At 53.1% G+C, this 27,253-nt stretch overlaps 3 protein-coding genes across 3 annotated transcripts in view; 2 read left to right on the top strand and 1 right to left on the bottom strand.

The window, feature by feature from the left end:
* Positions 1-2,951, top strand: part of LOC131212227 (coiled-coil domain-containing protein lobo) — a 147,590-nt gene extending 144,639 nt beyond the window's left edge. The window contains exons 3-6 of the mRNA XM_058206009.1: positions 448-1,499; positions 1,568-1,634; positions 1,981-2,193; positions 2,259-2,951. Coding sequence (XP_058061992.1) covers positions 448-1,499; positions 1,568-1,634; positions 1,981-2,193; positions 2,259-2,951 — 2,025 coding nt within the window. The remainder of the gene's footprint in view (positions 1-447; positions 1,500-1,567; positions 1,635-1,980; positions 2,194-2,258) is intronic.
* A 2,677-nt stretch (positions 2,952-5,628) lies between these two features.
* On the bottom strand, positions 5,629-15,634 carry LOC131212221 (FERM domain-containing protein 8). The gene is made up of 8 exons (XM_058206002.1): positions 15,628-15,634; positions 7,894-8,351; positions 7,467-7,813; positions 7,070-7,231; positions 6,806-6,994; positions 6,603-6,732; positions 6,255-6,528; positions 5,629-5,808 (listed from the first exon to the last, which is right to left on the bottom strand). Exons 1-8 carry the CDS (start codon positions 15,632-15,634, stop codon positions 5,681-5,683), a joined length of 1,695 nt encoding a protein of 564 aa, XP_058061985.1. The 3' UTR covers positions 5,629-5,680.
* A 105-nt stretch (positions 15,635-15,739) lies between these two features.
* Positions 15,740-26,539, top strand: LOC131212217 (5-hydroxytryptamine receptor 1A-like). The gene is made up of 4 exons (XM_058205998.1): positions 15,740-15,986; positions 17,729-17,863; positions 24,281-24,430; positions 24,512-26,539. The coding sequence occupies exons 1-4, from the start codon at positions 15,740-15,742 to the stop codon at positions 25,663-25,665; spliced, it is 1,686 nt and encodes a 561-aa protein (XP_058061981.1). The 3' UTR covers positions 25,666-26,539.
* Positions 26,540-27,253: the final 714 nt, after the last annotated feature.

Genomic DNA, 27,253 nt, shown 5'->3' with positions numbered 1-27,253 from the left:
ATACATATCAATTAATTCCAGAATAAGGGGTTTTCAAAACCTGGACAATCGTTCTCGGAGTTACTTCGGTCGTAACAATTTTTGATCGTTAAGACTGAATTATACGAAGTCGTTTTAAATTGTGTGTCCATCCATATCCGTCAATGGTTCAAATAAAGCCTTTCCATCAAAATCCCCTTTTTATATACGAAAATACTTGACCGGTTAAGAAATTACATTTTTCGACCTTCGAGCAGGTCGTCATTTGAAGTATTTGTCCTAATGTAGTGAGTTCTGCTTTTGACCTATCCAGCTTTCATCTTTGGCCTCACATTCGCACTCGTTGGCCATGTTCTACTAGTCGTTGTTAGAGGTCTTACCTACCAAGTAAACTCCCATGCTTGAACTTAAAGTTGTAAATAATGATGGCGATGTTGAGGGCTACTAATTTTTTACTTCGCGTTCCAGGACAGTGGCGACGAGGACGCGCCGGCACCGGCCAACAAGTACCAACTGCGCCAGCCACCCGATCTGCGCAGCCAGTACCTCCTGAACATCGAGGACGAAAAGGTGGCCAAGGTGCGGGCCGAAGAGGCATCCCGCGAGGCCTCGGAACGGGAGGAGCTCGAGCGCCAGGAGCAACCGGTGGATGACCCGAAACGCGGCCACCGGGTGCACGCGTGGGTTGCGATCCTGCACAACGCCCCGTGGTGCTACAAACCCGGCTACCGCGAGCTGGCCACCGACCCGAACACCGGCGAACCCGCCCTGCAGCCCCCGAGCGCGTTCTTCATCGAGCCGGCCACCGGCTTCCGGCACGAGGTGTCCTCCCCGGACTATCTGGCCATCGAGAGTGTCTGGAACCAGCACAACTACTACGTCAACAAGCAGCCCCCGGGCGAAGGGTTGGGCCAGCTGCGCTGGGACTTTGCGGTCGGCGCCGACTGGGAACACTTTCTGCCGGGCGAGCCGTACGAGCTGCGCGAGGACTGCACCGTGCCCGAGGACCAGGACCCGCTGGCCACGGAGGAGGAGATCGAGCGCGAGAAGCACCTGGACATGCCCGCGTCCTGGGTGCGTCCTCTCGACGTGTCGTGGACTGACTACGAGCGCCGCTTCCCGGACGGCGCGAAGGTGATCTACTTCAAGAAGGCGATCTACGAGCGGTTCGCACCGTACCGGAACCTCATCGGGCTGGTCCGTCGGCTGACGATGTACGAGCGGCTGGACTACGAGGGCAGCCCGATCACGCGCTGGGAGTGGTACGCCAACAGGGACGATCTGCTGACGTTGGTGCGCATCGACTATCGGGCCAACGCGACGGAGGAACGGTTCGAGAAGGGCCGCTCGGACTGTCTGCGATCGCTGCTCCATCGGAAAGGCGGTCCACCGGGCAGCGATGGGGTCGGAGCGAGTGAGTACGAACTCAAGTTCTACCACCAGTACCGTTTCGATGCCCTCAAGACGCTCGTCTATCACACTTCCTCCATCAAGGAGCACTACGACAAGCGGGATGATCTGTACGTATGGGGGGATTCATGTTTTTAGTGGGTTTACAATAAGACATTCTATCTTTTTTGTGCCTCAGGCTCTACTACCGAGAGTTCCGCAACATCCCGAAGGACCCCGTGACCAAGGAACCGAGCAAACTGACGGTAAGCACTCGAAACAACGAGTAATCGAATTATTAAAGGTGAAACTTCATCTAGAAATCTGTAGAAAGATAGTCACCGAAAGGTCCTGAAGTGTCCTTAAAGTCCAACTAGGGACCTCTGATGTTGGAGTCCTTTTTTGGATCCTTGCGATAGCGAAGTTTCTCACCAGTGAGGAAGATTGCGCACCGACCACCAGATGGCGACGGCGTTCTTTATCCGAGACACACTTACTGAAAGTTTTGAAATATTTCAACATTTCGGTGTCTTCGCTACACCATCCCTTGTGGCGGTAATAGGTTTAAGATTTATTTGAAAAAAAAACGCTATTATCCTTAAATAATTCCAGCACATTACGGAGAAGTTCCATCAAAACCCGGCCAAGGTCCCGGTGGAGGACATTGCCATCCGGAACTGCGTCATCGAGGATAACAAAATCCGGCTGCAGTTTCACTACGGCGAAGACTGCATCACCGCCTCGACCCGCGAGTTCGTCAAGCCACCGAAATCCGAAATGGGTGAGGAAGTGCCGTACGATCCCAACTGCACCACGGGCTACATCGTAAGTACTTCCGCCACGGCAACTGAATGGCCACTTTCTAACCATCACCGATCACCGCACCGCAGTCCAACCCGTGGGACCCGCAGCCGACGCAGCTGGATCTGTTCTTGCTTCTGAAAGCTCAGCTGAGGGCCGAGGAGCGTTCGGCGCGTGCCTTCTGCCGCCGAGTGGTCGAGATCGACACGCTGCTCAGCGAGCGCCGGAAGCAGACCGACTCACCGAAGCTAACCAGCAGCCTGTTCGACCCGCTGCGCAACGAGGAAGCGCGCCAGCTGCGACTGGCCAAGTACGAGGCGATTAAAGCCCGCGAGGAGCAGCTCAAGCAGCAGCAGGCCGACTTCCTGGCCCCGTACCTGCTGCGGCTCGGTTCCGACACCAAGAAGCGGCCCCCGACCCGGGCCCAGGTGATGCAGCTGTTCCACGACTGTACGGCCGACCTGCGGCGCTTCTACCGGAAGCTGGAGGAAGAGCTGCGCAACCGGTGCGACGATCTGATCACCGAGGAGCAGTCGCTGCGCCGCTTCCTATCCAAGTTCCAGCAGCACTTCGAGGACACCGAGTACGAAAAGTTCATCGCCGAGGGCGAAAAGCTCGAGCGCGACAAGCACATCCTGCAGATGCGCCTGGAGAACATACAGGACGAGTACCGGCGCAAGGCGGACCATCTGCGGCGGACGCTGCGCGAGGATGAACGCCTCCGGCCGTTCTTCGTCGACGGCGAACCGTTCTGCGACCGGAGTGACGCTGGGGACCAGTAAATGGGCCGCTGAACTTTTATCAAGCTTTGGAGTGTTGCTGATGATTTACATGTGTGTGTTTTAGGAAGGCAATTCAGGCCCTTGCAGCACCGAAATTCTAGTGTCCCTTTTCAATAAACAGGCAAACAAAACCCTGCCCAGTATGAGATATCTTGTCTAAGTCGCGTCAAAAAGATCATCCGTCATCGGACAACGTTACAGATAACCAGCGTTCGAAAATTTTACCGAAATTTCTAGTTTTACCAGTCCCAAGTCCCAAAAAACTGATGCTAACACCCTTTTGGATGAGTTCTGGAGACGAACTTGTTTCGGAGCCGAAAAACCATAGACCCAAGTCTCATCCATAGTGATGAATCGACGCACAAAATCCACTTCCTATCCTTTCGGAAAAGCTCAAAGTGTTGCCGAGAAAAGGCCATTCGAATACGTTTTTGTTACATTTTGCTTCTACTAAATCTCTTCCAGTCACTCGACGATTTTACAATACGACATCCTGCATTTTTCCCACGTTTTCAGGTGTTGCTACTGTTCTTGGACGTCGTCCTTGATTTTCTTTCACGCGCATACGAAAGTGTAAAGTCCTGCGCAGCAGTGTGTTAGTTTTTGTCGTATCGTTCGATGCATTTTTTTATTCAAAAGTAGTGTAATTTTTTCATACATGTCTGCACGGGCGCACTGGGCGCCCTCTCTATCGCCCCAACACCGTATCCTTATCCACCGTGACTCCGATCCGCTCCGGTCCCGATAGTCCCTCGTGATAATCAAACCGGTCGACCGATGCGCGTACCACTGTCTCGCCCACAAGCTGAGCTGAGCGAGTCCTCTAGCTTCCTATCGTTGTCCTCGTTTCCCTTGGTTCGTCCACTCCTGCCTGGCCTGCTCCTGGTGTTGACAGTGTGGTGAGCTGTCTCCGTCCCGTCGCTATGCTACAGAAACACCATTCGTCGTGTGCTCTGAGGGTGTCTGAGTGCTTGTTTCGTGGTTGACTCTAGCCCACGGTTGGTTTTGCTTACTTAATAAACGATTGTTGTTGTTTTTACACGCTCCTCTGTACTCGTCCCCCTGGTCAAAGCTCGCCTCCCCTTTCGCTGCTGCTTTCTTACGTTATTGATATCGATTACTAGTGTACGTGTTTTGCATGTGTTGCGTCATGTGTGTGTTTTCTTTACCTTTTCTTGTAATATTCTTTTTATGCATTTTGACTAGTAGTGTATAATGCTATTTTACTAACCGATTCGTTCCTCGCACTCACACATCCACACCTTTCGCTCTCTCTCTCTCTCTCTCTTCACCTGGCTTACTTGTCTACAGAGTTTGCTTGTCCTTTTGCGCACGTCAACATGCATGATTGATTTCTTCTTCGGTTTTTCTCACCTTTTCTTTTCTTCATTTTGTGTGTGTGTGGGAGTGTGTTTGGCATTTTATTCCGTTTTCCACTTTTCTTGCTCTGTTTTCCGCACATTTCCGCGCTGTTTTCCGTTGAGAAGAGAAGGGAAACTTGGACTCTCGGTTCTGCCTCTGTGTTGGTGCCTCATCTGCATGGTACAAAATATCTAAATATATAGAGTAGATGTATATATATATATACTGCACTGTATATGTAATGTATGTATGTGTATATATATATACTTCCTGGGGAGATGTTGTAGGGCAAAGGGCGTTTAGGTAAATGATAGAGTTACAAAATTATTCCTCTCTCTCTTTATCTCTCTCTCTCTCTCTCTCTAAACTGTCCAACTCCAACGGTCGTCCTTCGCGTTGATGCCACCCATTGATCGGCAGCATTGATTTCCACGGAGTAGGGACTCGTTCTCGGAGACTAACAGACACCGTGCTAACCGACTATCGGTTCGAATCCGTTTGTGAACCACTACTGACCGCTGATCCGTCTAATCTACTGATCCTGCCACCCTCTGGGCACCCTCTTCTGGCCTCGTATTATAGTTTCCTTCCTTCTGCATCCTTTTTGTTGTTCAATTTTTTAAACGGTTTTTGCTATGCTTTCGATTATTCGTTTCGTTTCGGATTATTATCTAGGCGCTCGGATGGGAACGCGAACCACCCCCATCACGGATGTCGTGTGTATGTCCTTGTTTGTGTGTGTGTCTGTGTTTGAGTTCTTTTTTCCTATCGTACCGTGCACCGGTGTGCCATCGCTTCATGCACCCTTGCACGGTTGTGCGCTATTTACAAGTAAATTCGTTTTTCCACACGTTCTTCGTTCGCGCCCCACGAGCGTTAGTTAAGGGCGACGGCCAGACGGTGGAGGCAGCCCGGGCTGCCGCGCCCGTGTCGGCCCCGTCGTTCGTCGGGTTGCTGCGGGTATCTAGAGAATAAGGGAATGGTGCTAGACAATGTACAACGATCGTGATGGAGATGGAGGCTCCAAAAAACGGAAAGTACACCATCGGAACTGCAATTACTCGTCCAAGGCTCGCCCCGGACGCCCCGCACTGTCGCAACCCCATCGTCCCCACGGCCCATCTCTCGGGTGTTTATCTGCCCCCCCTTTTCGTGTCCTTCTTCCTGTGCCGCCGGAGAGGCATTCAATCATTGCACGTGTACCGGGTTTTTTGCGGCCAGGTACTACCCTACTGTCCCGTCCTCGTCTGTACGCTCGGTTCGAAGCAACAACTTCCTGCCAGTGGCAGGACATCGTCGCCGCACGCATGCCCCCTCCGTTTGCCGGTTCCGGTTCCGCGGTGCAAAACTTAAATGAGAATTAAATGTTAATAGCTTATCGATAACGAGCCGGTCTGGCCAATGCAGCGGCCCTCGTCGTCGAAGGTGGCCAACGTGAGGCGGGCAAACTTGTTGCTCAGCACGCCGATCCCGTTGTTCTTGATGGGGTTTGGTTCTGAAACGAAAGAGCAGACAGGCAACGATGCCATTAGCAGCAGTGTAATGATCGATCAATTACAAGCAACTCTATTGATCCTTTTTTTTGTCCCGACGCTTGCCAATCTCTGGTCTCCAGCGAGTTCTATGCACAAAAACTTGTAATTGCCAAAGGAATCAGGCAGTGGTGGACTAATCAGCCACTAGCGGAGCGTTAGCCGAGTTACTTCACTAATGGAACCCGGCCCGTGTATTCCGTGGAATGGCTGAGGGCGCTACGACCGGTCGTCCTCGTCATGGTTGGCGCCTTCCCGGAACTGTACGCTACACGAGCCGCGGCGCCTTGGCTAGGACTAATTCCGACTAACATTATCTCGATTGCCCGTGCCCGTTACGCACTGGGCCTTCCGGTAAAACCCAGAACCACTCGGCCACTTCCACGAATCTGATACAGCGTGCACTCACCTACGTAGGTATTGTCCGCAAGGCCGCCGGCCTGGTCCACGTCGGCGCCACCCTGCTCCTTGCGCCGCTTGTCCTGCTCGATAAAATGCGTAATTAAGGCGTCCACCATGGCGGCCTGGCGCGAGAAGATCTGCATCAGCTTCGTGGCCGCGATCCCGTTCTCGACCGCACCGAACTGCAGGAAGATGCACGGCAGACACTCCGGATCGTTGACGTTGCTCGGTTTCGCGTACTCCCACGAGAACTCCTCGTACTTCAGCCCGAGCAGCAGCGTCTGGTGGAGGGGGCCAAAGGACAGGCTTGTGATAGGGTGTAGCCCCGACCGCGAAGGTGCTCAGCATCACTTACGCATTCGATCTGGTCGATCACGAAGATCCCCCGCTCGTTGACCGCTATCAGGACGGGCAGGTCCTTCTGCTGCATCAGACTCATAAGACCACGTACCGGTTGCTCGACTTGCCCGTGAAAGTAGGCCGCCCTGTGAATTAGGAGCACACACCAGAGGCATTAGGATAGTTCCGCCCGATTCCGCCACCAACCACAGTCCGTACCCGTAAAACGGAAGACCCCAGCAGAACTCGAGGTACTTCCGCATCAGCTTCTTGGTGGTGGCCGTCGTCGGCACGCGCTTAAACTGCTCCAACAGCCGCACCTCAGCCGACGATCGCTGGCTGATGGGGAGCCAGGACCAGCTGGAACTTTTCGCGACGTGCGCCGGCAGAAAGCGGAACTGGTTCTCTCTGCGGGTGCCATGAAGGACAGGGAATCATCGATTATCGCACCGGTTCGGGTGCTGACGGCCGAAGAATACCTACCGGAAGTAGCTGGTTGTGTGCGTGTGCGAGTTGTACGGTCCGAGCTCTATCCGGGCCTGGATGCCACCGAGCATGATCGATTGCGACGGTTCCATCACGTATCGGCCAAGGAGCACGTTGTGCCGGGCTTCCTCGTACAGCAGCTCCAGTATCCGAGGATCCCTGGAATGGCAAAAATTGACGTAACGTTAACTTCGTTCCAGTTCCACGAACATTATGAACACTCGCAGTTGATTCCCGACGAGTTTGGATATCACTTCCAAGAACGCGCTGTTGCGTATGCGATTCCGGTCCAGTGCCTACTTCTCTAGGCTGGCCATCAACTGGTGGGCGCTGGGATGGGTTAATCCGAGGGAATGGCACCGGAACTACCACAGCGAATTAACGGGGTACTCACTTGATCTTCTCCTCGTCCTTTCGCGAGAAGAACACGTTCCGCCGGAGCGTGGTCATCGGTTCGTCGGACAGCTTCTCCAGCTCGTTGCCGTGGCTGTGCTTGTCGAGCAGCTTGGACCAGGCGACCCGCACCGCATACGGCCGGTGGTGGGGCTTCAGCTGCACCTCCAGCAGCGGGCTGGTCATCCACAGGCCGAACACGCTCTGGGCCAGCAATTTGTTCGTTATACCTAGTTCTTCACAGCCAAGGGCGGCGGCAAGCATCACCTGCGCCGGGCACTGCGCGGTGCCCTCGATCTCCATATGTACAGCGATCCGGGACATCAGGTACACCACCGTCGGGATTACCTTTGGGAGCATGGAAACAAAAAGGAAACCTGTGAACCACTGGGGGTCCTTCCTCTCTCGGTCGCGGAAGCCGCCCTTACCTTCTGCATCGGTCGCGGCGGTGCCAGGGTCGTCGTGCTGGTCGTGGTTGCCGTGGTCGTCGTCATGGTGCCGGCTGTCACGGAGCGTGCCACTACGTTGACGGTCACGTTCAGGTTCACGCTGCCCGGGGGAGGCTGTGGAAACTGCTGAGGCTGCTGCTGCTGCGGCGGCGGATACTGAACTGTGGCAGTGCTCGCGGCCAACGAGTTACCCTCCGGGCTACGATGGTAACTGACGCTGGCAGCGGGATAATTATGGTTGCTTCCTGATAAACTCGCTGCTGCTGCTGCTGCTGCTGCTGATTGTTGCTGTTGCGGTTGCAGTGACTGCTTCGTGTGGTGATTCTGCTGCACGGCCTGCTTCGTCGTCGTCGTCGTCGTGCTCGCTGTGAACTTCAGCTGCTCGCCTACGTCGCTTCCCAGCTGATAGTTATGGCTGCTGCCGCACGATCCGGGACCTGTCGATTCGGACAGGGCCAGCAATTAATGGGCGATAAATGGGCAAATGGGCGATAATCCTTTTCGGAGGGGCCAATAAACAATAGCAATAACTTATGGCAGATTAATCATCAGCGGTGTGTAATGGGATATCCGTCGGATGGCTATAGCTGGGGCCACGCCAAGCTGACACTCCGCGTTATGTAAACGTTTGTTTCGCACCAACTGCAGACAAGACAGTTTGAAGAATTTACCGAATAGCCAAGTGGGGCAAACAGTTTACATCCATTTTTTGGCGGGACGATCGCAAGAATTTAGACAAATTAACGCCTTCGGCTTCGGCAAACATTCTGACACAAGCACAGCCCTTGCTGGTAGACCCTTGACATCGGAGACCCTTAATACGTAGCGAATGCTGGACGCTCCAAAGGGGATCGCAGAAACGTGTCAAAACACTCCACAGGACAATGTAGCCCAGCGCCACAATCGCCACTCGTCCCGTGTGTGCATAAATGATTAAGCAAAGTCAACAGCACCACTGTTTGACTATTGGTTTGCGCAGCTGAACCCGGCACCTTGGAGGTAGCCACGTGTCGGGTCAGGTGCGACCGATATAACGGTCAGGTGCGGCCACAGAATTCATCGGTGAAGAATTTAATCAATGCGTGGAGCTCAACTACTTCCTACCTGGCGGCCGGGACACTTTTCAGCACACCAGCAACCCGGCGGCCCCCCCGAGAACCCGGTGGCATTATGGAGCCGCCAACTCCAAATGCAATCCAAACACATGTCGCGTCACCGGCGGTGATTTCATGCAAGTGTTACCAATTGATAAACCAGTATCTTATCGGCCAGATACCCGCATCGAGGGCGCGGGGATCGGGAGCCCGGCCTCGGAAGATATGCGCAGAGACGAACGCGGATGAGTGATTGGAAGCGGTTAAGCTAGGGGCTGTGGGTTGTGAAAAAAGAAACGCCCGAATCGCCGTTCAGTATGACGGTGCCCGTTCGCAGAATTAAAGGTGCATTTGAGTCCTAGTTAACGGGACCGCATGTCCCGGGTTCGATGGATTCGCTAACTGCATAATGGTCGCCACCCCATTAGTGTGTAGACCCTAGACCCACGGTTTCGGGTGAGCCAACTCGAAGGCGTCAGGGCGGCGGGTGTTATTTGAACGGCACACCACAAACACATACAAGTGTTGTGCTAATTTGGCTCCGTGTGTGCCAGGATTTTTTATTGTGGTTGTTCTCCCCCCTCCCGGTGTGTTTGCGGACTCGTCGACTCCCTCGAGTGATCATCGCCGGGGCACACGCGGTAGAAGGCGGATGCCGCAAGATTCGATCATCGCGAGATCGCTTTTGGGTAAATATTTACATTTCGATTTAACCCCCCATCGGTCCGCTTGCTTCCGGGAGTGTCTCATCTTTGGCGGCGGCTTCACCTCAGTCAGCATGTAGATGCCACGCTGGGCGTTGGCGAAATGCAACCGTCCGACGGTCGTTACTTCGGAGTGACTGAACCAGGGCCTGTTATCTGTGGACCCGCCAAGTGAGTGATCGTGGCCGAGGCACCCAGAGGAGGCAAAGTGAACCGAAATCAACCGGTGGGATTACGGTGACTTTAATTCGCGAAAACCGGAGCCGGAGCCGCCGATTACGGCTGAGCAAATAAGTGACAGCCTCGGCCTCGGTATACCTTCTCGCGCGTTAATGGTCCGTGAGCCAAGATTAAATGTGACGAAAATGTGTACGGTGGCGGGTCCACAACATGGCCGCCGATAGCTTCACAGTGAAGTGGAATCATGAAGTTACGCAAAAGTTCTAGCCGTCCGTGCTCGTGAGATTGTGGAGTGTTCCAGAGGGACTGTCGCAGGGACTGTCGTAAACTATGTTGCGTTGCCGATAATAGGCTCAAATCAAGATGAAAGGCTAATGTTACGATAGCAATCCTGCGTACACGTAATATGCAAATGGAAAAGCCTTGGATGCGGCTAAGCATTCATCGGGATCAGATAAATTGACATGCGACCATGTCACAGGCAGGTTTATCCCGATTTCTAAATCACCTTTAACAATCTAAACACCACGGCGAACGGTCCATACATCTGTCCTGCAAATTAATTCGTGCAGATAGCGTTACTCACTAAATATAACAAATATTTTCTTTTTTGAAATATGTAAAGTATAGTACAGTATAGGTTTTTTTGTTTCGTTCCTGGTAGAGTGTTTTTGCGGGGATTACTTTAAAATGACGAAAACTGTTACCGAAAGTCATCATATTTTTATGGATGTTTATGGTGAACTTGCTTTTACTGAAAGAACGTGTCGAACGTGGTTTTCACGGTTAAAAAGTGGTGATTTTGGCTTGCAAGACCAAGAGCGACCTGAACAATAAGAAAAGGTTGATTATAAAGCGTTCATAGCATTGCTCAATCGGAATGCATGTCAAATGCAAAAAGAACTTGCAGAAATACTAGGTGTTGACCACACGATAGTTTCCCACCGCCTGAGTGCCGTGGCAATGTCTTAGAAAAATGTCTTATTCGATTCCCCGTGAATTGAAAGAAAGAGACTTTGAAATAAGGAAACCCATTTGCGAATTTCTGCTTGCGCGGCTGAAAAGAAAGAGGTTCTTGTACCAAATCGTCACTGGTGATGAAATGGGGAGTTATTACAACAATCCTAGACCCAAAAAGGACTGGAAACAGCTTGGTGAACCAAGTCGATCGCAACCAAAGGGAAATATTCAGAACATTGCAACGGTTATGCTGGTGCATATGGTGGGATAGGCAAGGTTTGAGCTTCTAAAACCCAATGAAATTATTGAAGGACAATCTCATCAACAACAAGTAATGCGTTTGAAGAAAAGCTTCGACCATAAAATAACGAGAATTTGATAAAAGATTTTTCAAAATAACAACGATCGACCATACATCGCAAAATCGCTCAAAACCTACCTCAAAAATGTCGGATAGGAACTGTTAACGTTTTGTTGTTGTAATTAAGTTACAAATGTCGAATAAAAACCGCGCGAATTAATTTGCAGACCCAACACATTGCCTTCAAATTCATGCTTTGGCTGTATTAGAAGAAGTCTGTTGCGGATTATTCGTCTGCAAGTTTGGGGAACGCTAAATCATTTTTACAGCCCATCCGCTGGCGGCGCAATCTCTGAATCCGGACCGCGGTTCATAAATTACGCCCGCATTATGCGAGACGCACGATATTGAATATTCAATTAGCCATCGATAGATTCATAATGGATGATGCGTGAGTGATAAATGATTCAATACAGATTTAAATTTATCATCACGAAAATAAACGTTTCTCACGCGCACGCGTATGGCCGCGTCACGGGATCGGGTGGGCAGGATCTACGCCGTTGGTCATTAGTTGTTGGTCCATCACTCACGGAACTGCAACATATCATAAATTGCAACTCTATGAACCATCGGCCCACGATTCTCCGGGCAACAATCGCTGACCGGAACCATCGACGGGAGGCCCATCGCAAAAAAAAAGGCAGCAACCTAATGGACCGGCTCGGGTCCGGTGGTTTATGATGGTGCATCGGTCCAGCGATTGAAAGGTTAGATTGGGAGCGCGTGAATCACGGGACTAGTGGGGACTCATTTAAACTCAGCCGGGCTCTCCCTGCCGGGTTCAGATTCAATTTGCGTACCGAGCGGGCGAACGGCTGCAAATCAATTAAACGACTGATTGTGCCCCGACCGGAATCGCGGAGCCCTGCGATGTTGGCCTCAATCGGCGGATTTATTAGCCCGGTTCACGTTCGACCGGCCCGCACGGCTCATAACACGATAACGCTCGATGAGCCGCACGATGAAAAGCAGATTTCGCAACGGTGTCCATTGGCATCGATGGGACTAACCCGCCAGTCGGTAATGGTGGGTTGGAGTGAAGTGTTTTCGGACCACTGCGGCTGTATCGGCGTGTATCGGCGACGGGGCGCCATGTCGTGTCAAGCATAAAAGAATTCAAATGAACCTAAAGCCCGGGGCCAGGAAGAGGCGCGCAGCGGCATAATTGGTTTCGCTTCGCGCGTACCGAAGCGAATACTGATTGGGAAATTATTTTCCACTGACCAGGCCGGGACTGGTGCCGCGGCCGGAGACAGTCGGGACAAAGTGACGCACTTAGTGCGCGCCAAGCAGGAGGGGCCCCAGTAATGGATTTGCATCGCAAGCAGAAACGGAAGCAGGATGGGAGCAGTACGTCCTCGCGGAAGCGATGGTTCCCCATCCGAAGTGGCCTTCGAACCGATTCGACACTTTAACACCGATTTCGCACCGCGCGATAGCTGGCCATCCATTATTGTTTTTTACGACTTCCGGAACCGGAGCCAGCATCCTTGGCGTCCGAAGGAAATGGCGCCGGCCAAGAAGGGACGCGCGTCGGCCCAATGCGGACGAAGGAAAATTTAAATCACTGGCTTTATTGACCCCATTTCACCCAAGTGGGCCCCGAGCGCACGAGAGAGAGAGAGAGAGAGAGAGTGGTCGATTCTAAACGATTCCCGGACGCGGAACTTGGATCGCCACTTCCCGTGGAGGTTAACAATGGAGGGCGGATGGCTATCGTGCGGTTCACGACCACTCTCAAGCCCATCAACTTAAAACGGGCGGATATTCAAATGCCCATTTTGGAGTCGGAGTCGGAATTGGGTTTTCTTGGTTTATCCCAAACCAACGATCGGAGCAGTTCGCTTTAAGGAGCAGCAAAGGGTACCTGCCGATGGCGTTTATGGGAAAGGAACACTAAAATGGGCCTTCGAAAGCGTGCTGGTTTCCAATCATCACTTAATAAGTAATAAAGTCGCCATAAAAACAGAATCGCCCAGTAAGATGTTTTTTTTTTCATCTTCAGTCAAAACTCCCAAGCGACGCTGAAAGTGAAGCTCTTTGAGGACCGACCCATTTCGACCCATTTCGAGAGCATCAACAAAGATTCTCGGAAATGGATAAAATATGGGCGACACGGAACAAACGCACTTGGCCGGAAGCCGGGAATTGATATTGATAGTCCACGAATCGGTTGTTTGTTTGGATCCGTTAAAATAGGACGAACATACACGACCCCCGGACGCCGGTCGCCAAAAGTTGGTGCCCGTGTTCGCTGCAGAAAGCAAATCTTCACGGTGACCAGCACATTGGACAGTTTGTTTTCAGATAGCTGACATCTTGAGCGTATCAAAACAGGGAAACAGGGAAGAGTTCCGATCTGTTTAGAGTGTTGTTTAGAAGCCAACAGCAAACAGTTCTTTAGCAGGGCGGTGATCCGTTTAAAACCCTGCTTTTGCTCACCGCAAAGCCCAGGGATAAGGCTTCTAATTGGAGAATGTAATATTTACTTCCTGCAGCTGGTCAGCCGAAGTGCCGTGGAGCTATAATTGGAGCGTTGAAACAAACAGAAAAGAAGGCACCTCTCCATTGGTCATTTCAGAATGGAGTCTTGCCATCGGTTTCTTAGAAACTGACGATGCAGACACAAAATCCTGTACACAATGCTGCTGGTTCCACAACGTTCGTTAAGTTCGCTACGTTTACCATCGTCCGTAATTACGGGGAAGGTGTATTTGAACAACGCGCACTGACCATCGGTAGCGAAAACATTCGCCCATCTCTCAGACCTGCTGCAAAGCTGCTGCTTGTCGTGTGATGCATTCCTTGAATCGAGCCCCAGTTTTGGGTTCTCCTAGAAAATAAGGAGAGCTGAAATGGGGATTCCTCCGCAATGGGGCAATGGGGTCTGCCGAACAAAGTGGCGACGGCCATGATGATGGTTCCACGTAGGATTTTTAACCAACCGACAGACATGTTGAACGCTTTTTGGTTGAGCGATTTTTGGGGGAGCGAACGAAAGGTGTGTTCATTTACATTACATGCGACTTATTGTAACAGGGTTTGCCATTGCCAGCTCTAGTTGTTGGTTCCAGTTCGGTTAGGTAGACGTCCACTACGTTTCCATGAATGTATATGCCACGAACGGTGAATATTTGGCCCTTGGCTCTTGGCGTGGATGCAATGAAGAGCTATCGTCAGCATCTTCCACAATTCTGGTATTCTGTAATTGATTTGGGTTTTGCATATTCTTCAACACTTTGACAAACGATGCTACGTGACAGAAGAAAGATATGTTATTAATGTTTCGTGCGAATAAACAAACAAAACCTCAGATGGGAAGAGGTTGACCAAAGCCCAACACCCATTTGGACGAGTTTTAATAAGCTCACCTCACAGTTTTTCCTGTACATGGGATATCATTCAGGGGACATTGATGTGCGGATCCGGAAAAGGATGACCTTTTCTGGACTCGGACCAGAAACAGCATGCTAGTGACCAAGTCGATCCAACAAACTCGGAGCACGGTCAGATGTTTTCCTACATCCATCACGGGCGCTCCAACATCGAATGCCCTGAGCCATCCGCCGACAAAGCGCCAACGGAAAGCAAAGGTTGGCCAGCGTTCTAGCCAGACATTCTAGGTCGTGTACATGAAAACTTTCCCCGCTCGGAACATTCGTTGGGTACTTTTCTTTTCCGGACACAAAAATATGAAAACCATTAGCATGCCAGCGAATCGCTCGCCGGCCGCTCTCGCCTTGCTTGCTATCTCCATTAAATACATCTGCTAACTGCCGGAACTGCAGAACTTAATCAAAACTCTCAAACGGTTGCCGCCACCGCCCCCCCAGGTTTGTGCTCCCATTAAGTTGTAAAACGGACCATTTCCGCCCAAAAACACATCCCGAGCGTCATCCCGAGGATCGAGTTCGCCTCGTCAAACGCCACCGTTCGCTGGTCATTATTTCATTTTCGTTTAATTAAATTTTCATCCCGGCCCGGCTACCCGGTGCAAGGAGCGTGCCCAGGCGCGTGCATTGTTCGACACATAAGTGCACTCTCGGAAGCGGCGGCCCCCCAAAAACGGGAGTGTCCAGCTGGCTGGGCGGAGCAAGAAATCACACTTTTGGGCAAACACGTCCGGCACAAGCGGAAACACTTCACGTCAGCGGAGTCGGTGCAGTTGCGGGTTGTCTCACAAATTGCACGTCCATTCGCCCGCGCCCTCTGATTATTCATTGAAAGCTTTCGGCCCCCCGGGTTCCTGTCCGGGCAGTCCTGTGTCGGTGGTGAAAAGTGCTGTCGGCAGCCCGGCAGCCACCTGGAAATCATTTACCTTTCGGTTGCAATTAATGTTTGATTTTCATTTTAAATTCTTTCAGTGCCAACACCTCCGACGGGGCCTGCCCTGTCTGGCTAACCCACTAACCGGGCATTTCTTATTCACCATCGGCAGAGCAGCAGCAGCAGCGGCGGCGGGAACAACGCCCCGTCCGATTCGTTGAACCACCACCCGGAAGTCCGGTGCTCTGCGGAGCGCGATGGCGAAGAGCTACGATGAACACGAGCGAATACGATACTTTTACTACATCCGGCCACCGACGCCGCCGAGGAAGGACTGGTGGTTCGATCCGATGGGCACCACCACCACCGACTCGTCCACGACGCTGAGCGCCAGCGAGGAGGCCACCCTGCTCCTGTACGACATCTTCATCCCGCTGCTCGGTTCCGTCATCATAATACTCAACCTGATCGTCGTCGTGTCCGCCGTGCTGCTGCTGCGAAAAGGTAAACCGGCCCCAGTGCCACTGTGTTTAGGACACTTCACTTCGATACTCGCCAAGTGCTGCTCCTCGGGAAGCTACTTCCCGGAAGTTTGTTCTGCGCGGTCCAAAAACCCAAATGGGGCCACCATTTGGGCCTTTCCGGAGGCAACCGGTCTTCGCCGGTCGCCGTGGAAAAGGTGATGCAACAAAAAAAAGGCCATGGCCGCTCCAAAGTTGGGGCCCCCCCCCCGCGAGTGTAAATAACGACAATTTCGGAAATGGAAAAGTTTCCATTAATTAATTACGTTCGGCCATTCACGGGCCCGGGGTCTGGGATCGGCTCGCGCGAACCAAAATGCTTGATGGTCCGGGAGTCAAAATTCGGAAAGAGCACTTTCTTGCCACGCGTCCTTTGGAATGGTGCGAGCGAGAGAGAGAGAGCGAGAGGTTTGCCTAGCTGGCTGTAACGCCAATTCGTTCAGTAATTATTCGGCCAAATGTCGAAACTTTTCCAAAGGACCTGCCACAGAGGGAGAGAGAGAGAGAGAGAGACAGCAATAAACAGTTGCCGGTTTGTTACGTTGAGTGACTTATTCTAAACGTTGAGTTGAGGCGAGAGCTTTTATGACTTGTTTTGTTATGCAAAAGACATTATTTCGGTTCTTAACATTCCAATCCCCAAGGCGTAGTATATTAGGTGGTAGGTGAAGATTTTGGTCCTAGTATTGACAAGTAACTTGCTCGTTAGGTATTTTTTTTTAAGGGTTTTTAGTAGGATCTGTAGATTAAGGACTACAGGTAACTATTGATATCATCATTGTTTTGCTCACATTCTTTACGTGAGTAATAAACAATAAAGCCTAAGTGGAGTTTAGCTATTTTATCAATGATACAAGACATCAAATTCCGAGTTCCCATCAACCCTTTCAGTAAGTTCATTCCAATAAGTCAGAAAAATTTTATGAGATACGACGATGCAAAAGTTATTCTAGCCATCAAACTTCGTTTAAAACATAGATTAACTCACGTGTATTTTTACTTTTCTCGGGATCATTGATACACATGAACGATTTCGGCCATACGTATTTAGACCAAGAATGGTTTACGAAAAGTTACCACTCAGCATCGTAAAAGAGCAATTCCGAAACAGGATACACAGATACTTTCACATGTTATCCAAATGTTCAAATGATAAACTTGGTTTCAATAGTGACCGTAGAAGGTCCTGATTGTTGTAAGAAACCTTTCTTTTCCACATTTTCTTAGTATGCTAGTGTGGAAAATTGGACTAACAAAAAACACAGTCAGCAACAAGTCATTGATATCTAATTTGAAAACCGTTTGAAGGAGTTCGCCGGAGTCGCTCCGATAGATGCTCCCCCCTTTGGTGGCCCTGAAATGCTCAACTCGCCTGCAAAGTAACACAAAGTGAAACCGACGGGCTTTGCTGGGTAAAATTTATAAACAAAATATTGTTCAAACACATCGCCGCCCGAGTAAGCCGATTGCTCCATTCAATCGATCGATATTTCAAACCGGATTGCCGTTGCCGGTCCAATGTAAACGTTCCGTTGCTGATAACAACAGCATAATCCATTAACGGTAGGCTTCCGTCAGGGTCAGATTTGAGGCTCCGCACACTCCCGGCGCATCGTTTCGCATCGCTTCCGGCTGCATCCGGCTGCGAAATAGCTAAATCCCCATTTTAATCCCACCACTATCGGGCCTCATCACGCGCGTCTTTTCCCCCCCTTTTCCCGACAGGCCAGCAGCCGTACACCACGTACATGTTCCTGGGCAACGTGGCCGTCTCCGATCTGCTGACCGGGTTCGCGGTCATCTACGGCCAGTACGCACCGCTGGAGCTGCGAGGCGAGGACAGCTGCGCCCTGATGATAGGTAAAAACCCAGCGCCCGCGTAGCAAATAAATATTGCAAACTTTCCCCGCTTTCGCGGACCACGGCCACCGGCCACATTATCGCATTAGCCAGGATCATGTTCGCCTATTTTCACCGTGGCCCCCCCGGGGGTTTATGCTCGAGTGATTGAGTTTTGATCGACGCGTACCGCGCTCCGTCCGGCGATCGGATTTATTGAGTTGTGGGTTGGATCGGGGCACGAAAAACAGGGCAACCCCAATAGACAGTGGCCTGTTTGTTTATGTTGCTGATTAGTTGGCGGTGGTTTGGACCGGTTCTCCTATAGCAGTTGAATTGGCATTCATCATCGGTCCGATCGGATTATATCTCCGTGCCCGGGGAAGCCTTCCTGGAGAGTCACCATTTCCTTTTTTTTATCATTGGCCCGGCAGAAACCTGGCCCCACACGACATAAAACTTCATAAAACCCGATTTAATTGTGTTCACTTCCCGCCTCGCAGTGCAGCGCTGATTAACGGGCCGAGTGTGGTGGCCCGTGGCCCTGTCCCCGATCGCTGCTGCGTGGCACATTATAAGCTTTATTTATGTGCGGCCCCGCACACGGAGCGCCGTCCCCGTCCCCGTGAAGCATAAACATGTTCAAAGCAATTTGGGGGCGCCATGAATTATCCCGGTCCCGGAAGCACGGCACCCGCGACGACGAGCTGGACACACCGTGAAACGCTCAATCCGCGAGAGTAAACGGGCCCAACGAAAGGACGTGTAGCGTATTGAGCCCGCGTGTGTGACGACCTCGTGAGGGGAATGGAATACGTCACTGCGAAGGTGGCAGACACCACTTCACTTCCTTCAGGATGCTGCTGCCAAATAAAAAGGCACCTCGCATATATCACCGACCGTCGGAGGACCTTCTGTTCCGACCCGGCCCCCGGATGCGAGTGGATAAGAGATTTAATGAATTAATATATTTCCACATGACCTTTTCTTCCGGCGGCTCCCGGTTTCGTCAGGCCGGCGCCTCTGCCTGCCTGCCATCTTTCCCCTCTAGAGGGCGCTCAAAGAAATGGTAATTATTCATTAGAGGATCTCCAGCAGCGATAGAGGCGGTTCGCTGGCGAGGCCAGCTGGGGGCCACGGTCGGAAAAGCCATGTTTGCCGGAATTAGTGGCCACCGTCACTCTCGGCTCGGTACGGGGAAAGCAGCGACACACTAGCTGTCGGGCGGGCGGCATGCAAATGAAATATGACGTACACCGCAGTTTGATTAATTATTTCAAGTTACGGTTCTTAATTAGCGTCGGCACATCGTTTTCGTGTTCACGCCAGGGTCGGAGCCTTGGCGCAGCACGCGAAATGATGCGCAGCGTGCTGATGGAACCCTTCCATCCATGCAAAATTACACCGAAACCACCAGCGAGCAGCGGCGCGTATGAGGAACCTTGAAAAGTTATCAAATGAACTCCTCAAAGATCTACATTAGCACGTCTATACGAACGATGTGCGAATGTGGGCCTCTGCTTTAAATGTCCTGACGGATGGCGGCTGGCGAATGGTATGCAAAACCCAGGGTTTAGGGTCAAGGAACACACGTTACGCCACGGACGAACGCCTGGAAAACGGTGGAAACCCGACCAGCATGATGTTGAGGGTAGCGATTTCGTTGTTCTTTTGAATTTGATCTCACTCAGCGGACGAAAGTGGCGTCGATCGAGAGCTACTGTCTGTTTGTTTCCGGGCATGTTCTCAGCGATGGATGAACAGCTCATTGTTTCCTTGGAAGTTGGGCTCTTGTTCGGACCTCTTTTGGGCTGTCTGCTTGTCTAGACTAGAATCAGTGTCTGTCAGTACTAGAATAGTTTAAGATCGTGTACATTTCGCTACTCGTCCAATTATAGGACCCAATCGAATGAATTCAACAAGTTCTTTTACTGGTTACTGTCGGTTCTTAATGGAGTTGGGACACGGAATGGCCTAAATTGTGGTTGTTTAGCTGAAAGGAACCATACAAGACAGTTGTATTACGGCTAGACCTGGAACTCCAATAAAATGGCCAAGTGGCTGGGTTCTAGTCTCGTCACTAATTTTCCAGATCACCGAATTGTTCAGATTGAATTAAGAATGGTCCTGTAGTGGTCTCCGTTAAATGTGGCATGCTCGTCGTCATCTTTTTAAAGAGATGTTTATGGTAATTTTGCTGTCAACCAACACTTGGCAGACCGCGGCGATGTAAGCAGTGTCCAGAGCGAATAAACTTCGTGTTGTCCCAGTTCAGTCCACTGGAAATGATTGCCCTATTTGCACTGGAAATGATTGTTTATTATATGGCGAAGGAAAATATGGCTGAGCAGAGGGAAATCCTCACCCGAACATAACGCCGATGTTGAGCCGGATGCCGATGCCGTAACCAACGCCCTTAGCAGATGCTGCGACGAGACGCTACCAAGATGCAGCTTGCGCCCGTCGCCGCGACGCAAAGCTGTATACTGGTGGAGCGATACTCTCGAAAGGCTGCGAACGCAGTGCATACGGACATGGCGAAGGCTGCACCGCCGACGCGAAAGCGAGGAGGAACGCCTAGTCAAAGTCGCCGAATACCAACAGGCCAGGCGGCTGTATGTCCAGGAGCGCAAGCGAAGCCAGAGGCAGTGTGAGGCCGAGCTTACGCAACAAGTGGAGGACGATCCATTCGGCTAGCCCTAGAAAATAGTGATGCGTGCGGTGCGCGGGCCCTGGATCCCACCTGAGAGAGACCCAGAGCTGATGAGCAGCTACGTCGACGAGCTGTTCCCGCATCACGCACCAGCTGAGTGGCCGCATGATCCATCGGAAGAACCGCCAGAACCGCTGCGGCCGATCTCTGTCATTGAGATCCATGACATCGCGGCCAGACTCGGTTCCAGAAAGGCCCCCGGGCCTGACGGGATTCCGAACTCGGCGGTCGCCACAGCGATGAAGGCATACCCGGAGGTGTTCCGTCGCATGTACCAGCGGTACCTGGATGAGAGGAGCTTCCCACAGCAGTGGAAAGTCCAGCGGCTGGTCCTGTTGCCGAAGCCTGGCAAGCCACCGGGCTTAGCCTCGTCCAATAGGCCACTGTGCATGCTCAACACTGTCGGCAAAGTGTTTGAGCGCATGCTGCTGAACCGACTCAACGACCACCTGGAACACGGTGCAGGGGGAGCTCTTCTGTCCCGGAACCAGTACGGTTTCCGGCAGGGCAAGTCGACAGTAGATGCGATCGAGCGAGTCGTCAAGAAGGCGCAGGACGCGATGCGGTACGGTCGCACCAACAACCGCGACAAGCGCTTCTGTATGATGGTGACGCTTGACGTCCGCAACGCTTTCAACTCCGCCAGTTGGACGTCCATCGGCAGAGCGCTACACGCCAAAGGCACCCCACAGGGTCTTAGACAGATCCTGCGGAGCTACTTTAGCGGGCGCACACTGCTCTACCAGACTAGCGCTGGTCTGAAGAGCCGAGCGATCACCGCGGGTGTTCCACAGGGATCGATTCTTGGTCCGACCCTGTGGAACGTAATGTACGACGGGGTGTTTTCCATCGACTTCAACAACAACGATGTACAAGTGGTGGGATACGCGGACGACATAGCGTTGTTGGTTTCGGCCACCACCCCGCAGTTAGCAGCCGAGCATTCGGAGAGTGCTATTTCCGCAGTCCAAGCATGGCTGGAGAGCCAACAGCTCGGACTGGCCTGCGCGAAGACGGAGGCGCTCGTCTTCAGCAGTGCAAGGTCGGGCAGACAGACCGTCTCTTACCGAGCTGGAGACGAGATGCTAACAACAAAGCGAACCGTGCGCTACCTCGGAGTAGAGCTGCATGACCACTTGACGTTTAAGCCGCACGTGTTGGTGACGACGGCCCGGGCGGAGCGAGTAACGAGAGCGGTCAGCCGGCTGATGCCGAACCACGGCGGACCCTCTGGATGTAAGCGGAGACTGCTGGCCGCAGTTTCAACGTCGCTGCTTCGGTACGCGGCACCAGTGTGGTCCCGAGCGCTGTGGTTTCAATACGGTAGCCGCAGACTGAACGCCGTACAGTCCCGTGCAGCGAAACGGGTAGCACGAGCGTTCCGGACAGTTTCGTACAACACAGCCTTCATTCTGGCAGGGATGCTGCCTCCTTGCTTGCTGCTAGAGGAGGATGTGCGGTGTCGAAATCGGAAGCAGGAGGCTATGGACAGCGACGGCAGGAAGCAGATTCGCGCCCAGGAGCGGGAGGAGACGCTGAGAAGATGGCAGCAGCAGTGGGACGACCACGCGGAGAGGCCCAACGCGAGTCGCTTTGCGCGATGGGCTCATCGTGTTATACCAAAGGTGGAACCCTGGGTGGCTCGGAAGCATGGGGACGTGGGCTTTTACTTGGCGCAGGTTCTTTCTGGACACGGATTTTTCCGTGAGTTCTTGTACGCCAAGAAGTTCGCGCCTTCCCCCGAGTGCACCTTCTGTGGCAGGGTTGAAACGCCGGAGCACGCCATCTTCGAATGCCCGCGGCATGACGACGTGCGCGTGAGGCTGCTGGCGCATGGCGGCGCTCACCCCATCACCGCGGACAATCTGCAGGAGCGGCTCCTCTCCAGCGACGAAGCGTGGACGGCGATCAGCGAGATGTGCGCAGACATCATTGGCACGCTGGAGCGCGAGTGGCGCGACGAGCGGGAGGCGGCGGCCACGAGTGCAACCGAGGAGGCGAGACTGGCGGGCATTCCATCTCCACCAGCAAGCACCGATGCAACAGCCGCAGCAGCTGCAGCGGCGCTAGCAGCAACAACAGCGGCGGCAGCAGAGTAGCGACAGTGCCGGAACCGGGCATACAAATAGGATACTGAGGGTCAACTGTGGTTGACCAAGGACCCGCCGTTCCCGAGGGCACTTCTCGCGAAACAATACCCGGGAACGGCAATTAGGGGTGGGTGGGGTGAGTAATTGTTTCCATCTAGTCAAATTTTTATGGAAATAAATGAACACCATTTGGAAAAAAAAAAAAACCCGAACATAACCTCCAAAAACCAGGACGATTGCAACCAAGGCGCTGTGGCGCCACCCTCCCGATCGGATCGCCCGAGTTGCCCGAAAATGCATTAACGAAAATCGCAAAAACCAAAACGCCGTCGAAAGGCAAGAAAGGCCACCCAAACTGCTGCCTGTCCTAACTGTTTCCAAATTGTTCTAAATCAACAAATCCGGTCGGACAGTTTTCCGCTACTGCCCCCCCCAACACCCCCCGTCACTTCCGGCACGCCCTGGCCAACACACACATACAGTGACGCCACTGAAACTCGTTTGCTCGTTGTTAATATCCAATCCGCCGATCGCCGCGCACTCCGTGACGGGTGCAGCCCTCCGACGGGCTGAAACGGACAAGTTGCTCCGGGAGAAACGACGGGGGCCGGAAAAACTTTTCCCAACTTTTCGCGACCCCGTCGCCCGCGGACCACCGCGGTGCATGCAGCTCCGCCTGACTGCGCCACTGGCCGCGTCTCTGTGTGCTTGCTTGCGTTTTATTTATTTCAACTGTAATTCTCTCGCTCGAGTCGGGTGTGGAATGTTTCATCGACAGTGCCTCTCTCCCCCCACGGACCCGCCTCCCCACCACCGGATATTGTGCCGGTGGAAAAACTATGACAAACATTCCTCAGTCTCTCTCTCTCTTGGGACTCGACTCGGTTCCTCCGAGTCGGGAGAATTGGGCCAAAGATTGGGGCACAAAAACGGCACCGTGCCGGCCAAGCATTGGACGTTGGCAATAACTAAACACCGGAACGAAGGCAGCACGAAAATTAAAAGCACATCATCACGTGCCGGGAGCGGCAGCTGGGCAAAAAGTCCCTGGGCCCCGGACCAGGACGCGTGTTTTTCGCCAAAGTCCGCGCAGCCGTCGCGTGAAGCTAATGAATTGAAAATTTCCAATCATACGATGGCCCCCGTCACACACTTGTGGCGCCATTAAATAACGATCAAGCCACATGGGGAGGCCACACACCGAGGGAGGCATCCGGGAGTCCCAGTCCGGGCTTGACGCACTCGACAGTGCCTCGAACACCACCAATCGTAGTTAATTATACCGACAGGGCGTGTGTGCCACACAGAGAGAGAGAGAGAGAGAGAGAGGGAGGAACGTCATCTAACCCGCTTAGGGAACTAATTTATGTCGTCCCGGCCGTGCCGTGTGCTGCGGCTTCCGGGAAATGGCATTATTATAATCGCAACACGAGTCATCAAAAATGCATGCGAACAAATTCGTTTGCATCCTAATCGTGACAACAGCTGCACCACACCGGGACCTGCCGTGTAACGCCCCGGGGCAGGGACAAGGAGTGGAGCTTGCGTCCTTCGCAGTCCTGAAGATTCGCAATAACTTCCCGGGCCTTCACCTGCTTTCAAGGCTAAATCCTGCCCATTTCTCGCACCGCTCAGGCCTCATCGTATCCACATCGCTGGTGTCCGTGTACAGCGTGGGGCTGATAGCGATCGACCGTTATCTGTACATAGTCTACGGGCTGCAGTACCAGCGTTACCTGACCCGGCTCCGAGCCCGCCTGCTAATCGGTGCGACGTGGATTATCGGTAAGAACGCGGGAAGGGTCGCACCGTTTTTTTTTGGGGATTTTCCACCAATTTGTTTTCCCCCGGGGGCCGCGGCGACAGGTGTGTCCATCGGGTTTCTGCCGGCGCTTGGGTGGCGCGGTGACACGGATGGCGGTCGGACGTGCTGGTTCATCCGGCTGGCCCCACCGCCCCTCGTCATCCTCACGTCCGTCACCGGCATCCTGCCGGTGCTGCTCGTCCTCATCCTGTACGGCATCATCCTGCGCAAGGCGCTGCGGCGCGTCAGCCAGCTGAAGAAGGCTTCCCGGGAGATGCGGGGCGTCCAGACCGGTAACCTGCGTCTGTTCCGCGGCGGTGGACAGGGTGCTCGCCACGCCACCACCACCACCACCAACAACAACGGGTTCTCCGACACCGAGCAGGGCGTGAGTGAGGATGAGCTGACGGCCCGCGGTCGGACCGCCGACCGTACCCGCTGCTGTCTCTGCTTCCGGTGGCCGGGCTGCTGTTGCCGTGGGGCTGCTGCCGGCACTAACCGTGGTGCCGCCAAGCAATCCAAGTCGTCCTTGAACGGGGCAGCGGCCGACGCATCGTCCGGCGGGACGGGGGAGACGGCCGGACCGGCGGTGACGGAACCGTCAGCGCCGAGCAGCATCAAGGGTCCGACCAAGTGGAAGGCGGTGAAGGTCGTCATGTTCACGACGGGCAGCTTCGTGGTGACCTGGGTGCCGTACTTCATCGCGAGCATCATGTACGTGGCGTGCGACCCGACCACGAGCGAGGAACTGTGCCGGGGGCTCCAGTTCGCCATCGCCAGCCCGCTCGCCATCCTCGGGTTCGCCAACAGCCTGCTCAACCCGATCATCTACGCCTGGTGGCACAACGGGTTCCGCGAGTCCATGAAGAAGCTGGGCGCCAAGCTGGGCCGCCGGCTGAACTGCTGTCGGTGCTGCCCGGAGGACGAGGACTCGCCGGGTGGCTCCCGGTGCTGCTGTTCCTGCTGGGGACGCTGCTGCCGCAAGTCACCGGATCGCGACGGACCGGCCACGATCTCGGCGACCGGTTCGGGTTCGGCCGCTACCGAGTCGTCCGGGAATCGGATCAGCTCCAGTCAAGGAAGCAGCGATGGCATTAGTGCCGCCCGACGCTCACCGCTGGCAGCCGCTCCGAATGGACGGCCACCGATGGACCGGGAGTGCTCCACCACCGAGGACAACGTGACCGACCCACCGGACGTCGGGACACGACTTTAAGCGTATGTCTGTTCGAATGAATTTTAATCAAAGCGGACGGTCCGAAAACCAGAGCCTCCACGAACGTGGGTCGGATAGGAGTTGCCCACGAAGTTATCGAATCGAATAAAATTACTTGGAACTGTCTTCGACCGAGGACGAAGGTTGCTGGGCCGCACCTGCAACCGAAGACGGTTCATCGAACTACTCACGCCGAGCCCGCCATTTGCCCGCCGTAAACTTTGGCAGTTCCTGCGGTTTGGTCGTTGAAGCCGAGACGCCAATCTCCGGTAACAAACTCGTTCGTCTTCTGCCGATGGTAACCGCGGACCCACGCCGGGGGGGCCACCGGAGACTGCTTGGGCTGACACTTTGCGCAGTGAAAGTTGAGTCGGCCGAGAAAGGGACGACCCGAACCTCGGGACCGTCAAACTTTTTGCGCCGCTGAACGCCCAACGTTTTACGACCCAATTTGGTGTCTCCCAATGCTTATTTTAACACTGTTTCAGGATCAATACGTTAGGCTAGTGAGGCAGTTGCCTGTGAGGTTTGTCAAGGTTTATCATGCGACGAGCTGCGAGCGCAAGAAGGAGAATGTTTCGTAAAATAATGTTAATATTAAAACGAAGCAAAATCAGTGGACTAAAGTAGAAGAGGCACCGTGGAGGGATGCATAGAAATTAGGATCCATACTCATACGACGAAATAAATATCGAGCTTAAAGTTATGTACAGCCAAAGACCGATTGCCTGTGCAGTTTAATGCCTGCTTGAAAAATATGTAAATCCGATGGCCACAGTGCCATATATTGAATATTTTAAAGCGCCAACGAGCTCGACTGTCCCGACAAGACAGAGAAAAAACTAATAAAAACGACAATTTAAGACCCAGCAGTGGAGGGAACCAGCGCACATTATCAAGCGGCACCAGGCGCCTCCATTACAGCCAGCCAGTCGACCGCAAAGCGGATAAAGGCGTAATCGGGCAGCACTCTCGGCCAGCCAGCTCGGCCACACATTGAATTATTTATCGATCCTTTCCCAACCAGCGCGGCAAAGTGGCGAAAGCTTGGCCCAGATCGAACAACATTGGCTCCGGGCTACCCTTTTGATATGCTAACCACGCGCCTCGCCCATGCACGCGAAGCACTGCACTTATCGGAACCATTACCATCCGAGCATAAGATGCTCGTCCTCAAACGGACCCCCTCCGGCATTGTTCGATCGGCACCCCTTCGACGGAGCCCCGGGGGGGGGGGGGGAAAGTTTTCCACCCCTCGGTAAGATCATCGACATCCGCCACGGGGGAACGGGAGAAACTTCTCCAAATGAAGGTCCTCTAGCGGACGGTTCATCAAGCGTTCAGGTCTTGCGTAGATTGTTTCAATTATAAAATAAATTAATTATACTCTTCCCGGAGGAACAAGGAAATACTGACTGGGCAAAATCTCATCCGCTCGGGCTATCCGACCCATCAGGGTGGCGGCCGAAGCAGTTCAATCAATTATGTTGCTTCTGCTTAGAAAGGGGCGCCATTCGCAATGCACTTCCAGGTGAGGTTTGAGATGAGTCCATAATGCCATCAGTTGAGGTGAGTCTCAGTTCCAGCG

Source organism: Anopheles bellator, chromosome 2 (assembly GCF_943735745.2).
Source record: "Anopheles bellator chromosome 2, idAnoBellAS_SP24_06.2, whole genome shotgun sequence".
NCBI lineage: Eukaryota > Metazoa > Arthropoda > Insecta > Diptera > Culicidae > Anopheles > Anopheles bellator.
This window is presented reverse-complemented; position numbering and strand designations above follow the sequence as displayed.